Here is a 2954-nt window from a genome sequence, read left to right on the forward strand (position 1 = left end):
AAGATAAAAATCAAAGTAAGCTGATGTTTTCACATCTTCTTCCCACACCCCGGAGATCATCTGGTGCACACAATCTGGGTGTGATCACCCTCATCTGGAAACTACCACCCTGGACAGCATTTTCCAGGGACCCCATCCTGGGTGGCCAAATGATGAGCAGGGTTGGTAAAATTAGGAAACCTAGAGGATTTCCTCTGTTTTCCTTTTCTACGTCCTGTTGAAAAGAATTTTCACACCCAACATGTCCTTTTAATTCACCACATCATGAGCACAGGAAATCATGAATGGGCCTGCCATGGCCTTGGACTCTCCAGGGTCCTTGAATTTAAACATGATCAAATGGAGAAGTCTCCTGGGTGGAGCTGGTCTTAAACAGGGCTAAGAAGGAGGGGCAGTGATGGTTCAGTGGTAGAATTCTCACCTTCCATGTGGGAAACTGGAGTTTAATTCCTGGCCAATGCACCTCGTATACAGTCACCACCCATCTGTCCATGGAGGCTTTTGTGTTGCTGTGATGCTGAACAAATTTCAGTGGAGTTTCCAGAATAAGAAGAACAAGGAAGAAAGGACTAGAGATCTACTTTTGAAAATCAGCCAGTGAAAATCTGATGGATCACAAGGGCCTGACTGCAACTGATCATGGGGATGGTGTAGGGCCAGGCCTCATTTTGTTCTGTTGCACATGGGGTCACCATGAGTCAGGGATGACTTGACAACAGCTAATAACAACCACGAGGCTCAGCAGAAGAGAATGCTCAGCGAACAGATGGAAGGAGGAAGTTCCAGATGGACTAACAACCTGGTGGTTGGAAGGAAGAAAGAATGGGAGGCTGGAGGGAAGCCTTCCTGGGCAGAAGCAGAGAAACTGAGTGGAGAAGAGAGCAAGGGTGAAGGCATCTTTGGTGTCCTGGAGAGGAAGGGACTGGACAGTCCATACCAACAAGGGTTGACAACAAATATAACCAACGTACACTACAGGTGTCTGAAGGGAGTACAAATTAGATGACACTTGGAGAGTATCATTCACTGCTCCATCTGGAAAAAAGCTGTCAGAGCCCAAGAGGTCTGGGAGTAAACAGGGCCACCATCCCTGGTTTGTGACTGAGACCCAGAAGGGAAACCCAGTTTCCATGGAGCCAATTCCTACTCATGGCACCCAATGTGTGTCTGATTAGAACTGTGTTTTGTAGAGTTTTCAATGGCTAATTTTCAGAAGTAGATCACCAGTCCTTTCTTCTTAGTCATCTTGGTCTGGAAGCTCTGCTGAAACCTGTTCAGCATTACAGCAACTCACAATCTTCCACTACAGGCAGGTGGTGGCTGCACATGAGGTACATTGGGTAGGAATGGAACCTGGGTCTCCCATATGGAAGGTGACAATTCTACAACTGAACCACCACTGTCCTTCCTTCTGAGCCCTCTGGATGGACTCAACCCTCCAAAATTTCAGTTAACAGGAGAGCACCTTGACTGTTTGTACCACCCTTTGATGAGACCAAAAAAAATAACCAAACCCAGTGCCGTCGAGTTGATTCTGACTCATAGCGACCCTATAGGACAGAGTAGAACTGCCCCATAGATTTTCCAAGGAGCACCTGGCAGATGCGAACTGCCAACCCTTTGGTTAGCAGCTGTAGCACTTACCCACTACGCCACCAGGGTTTCCTGATGAGAAGACAGAGGGAGGTAAAAGGATAATTGAGGTCCTGGGAGGAGTAGGAAAGGAAGAAGGAGTGGAGAGAGAGGAGAGAAGAGTAGGTCGACATCTTATGCGTTCTCATCTCACATGGGATTGCTAAGCCCCACACTGGCTCCTGATTTGAGCCCTCCGTCCAGGACCCCACAGCCTATGGCCCTGCAGCCCTGCAGCCCATTCTTTAGGGCCCTCCTGAGCCTGGGGCTGTTGAGCAGCAGGATGACGGAGTGCAAGTACATGCCAGTGTAGGTCACCACCTGCCAGGCCCAGTGCCAGTGGAGTTGCAGGGGCATGATCATCTCGGCCACAATCAGTGACAGGAAGTAGGATGTGTAGAAGACAAGGAAGAAGCCCAGTGATCTGAGGGCTGTGGTGTGCACCCGGATGCTGGGATCTCGAGGCCCGTGCTGGCAGTCCTGCATCCGCCACAAGTGCAGGCACAGAGAGGACATGAACAGGGCAGTGGACGCCATGAACAGCAGAAAGGGCACTGAGAGCACCAGCATCTCCTGAAAGAGGAAGAAGTTCCGATAGAAGATCCTCGATGGATCAGCCCAGCTTCCTTTGGTGTGGGGAGGCTGAGAGGCCTCCATATGAGATGCAATGATATTCCTGATCACTGAGGGGATGGTGGTCAGAACAGAGATGGTCAGGAAACCCAGCAGCAGCCTGAGTACAAACCAGGAGACCCCCACCTGAGCCAGAGGAAACCAGGGTGGGAGAAGGAGGCAATCTTCATGAGTAGAAGAAAGACAGCAAGGCATCCAGCCAGAAGCTGGGTATGTTGCTGAAGTTCCAGAAAATGCGGATGTAGTGCATTTTGTGTCTGGGGTCAAGGGTGATCAGGAAACTGTTAATAATGGACATACCATGCAGACCAAGCTGGGATAGCAGTAGGCAGGCCACAATCATGTCGCCTGCGGGCAGTGCCAGACCCCGCACCCACTCCCAGCCCAGCACTGCTGCCATGAAGCCATTCTGCAGCCTGGCAGCCAAGGACTCCAGGAAGAAGACAGCCATGAAGAACAAGGTGGTCGGGGAAGTCATCTTTACAGGACCTGAACTCAGTACACATGCACAGGCAGAAAAGCTCTCAGACCACAGAACCAGAACCTCCTTTCCAGGATTCATAAGAAGCCCAACTACCACTCACACCACCACTGCTCCCCAGGACTGGAAAAGCAGCTCCCCCTGAGCTCCTTGAATGCAAATCACTCCATCTCAGTGACACTGGCCTCCATTTGCTTATCCTGAATTT

General features: G+C 50.4%; 1 protein-coding gene across 1 annotated transcript; it reads right to left on the reverse strand.

Moving 5' to 3' along the window:
* Window positions 1–1782: 1782 nt before the first annotated feature.
* LOC126082109 (taste receptor type 2 member 62-like) lies at window positions 1783–2743 on the reverse strand. Its single transcript, XM_049894561.1, has 2 exons — window positions 2566–2743; window positions 1783–2483 (listed from the first exon to the last, which is right to left on the reverse strand). Exons 1-2 carry the CDS (start codon window positions 2741–2743, stop codon window positions 1783–1785), a joined length of 879 nt encoding a protein of 292 aa, XP_049750518.1.
* Between the last annotated feature and the right edge of the window lie 211 nt (window positions 2744–2954).

Source organism: Elephas maximus, chromosome 8, assembly GCF_024166365.1.
Source record: "Elephas maximus indicus isolate mEleMax1 chromosome 8, mEleMax1 primary haplotype, whole genome shotgun sequence".
Classification (NCBI taxonomy): Eukaryota; Metazoa; Chordata; class Mammalia; order Proboscidea; family Elephantidae; genus Elephas; species Elephas maximus.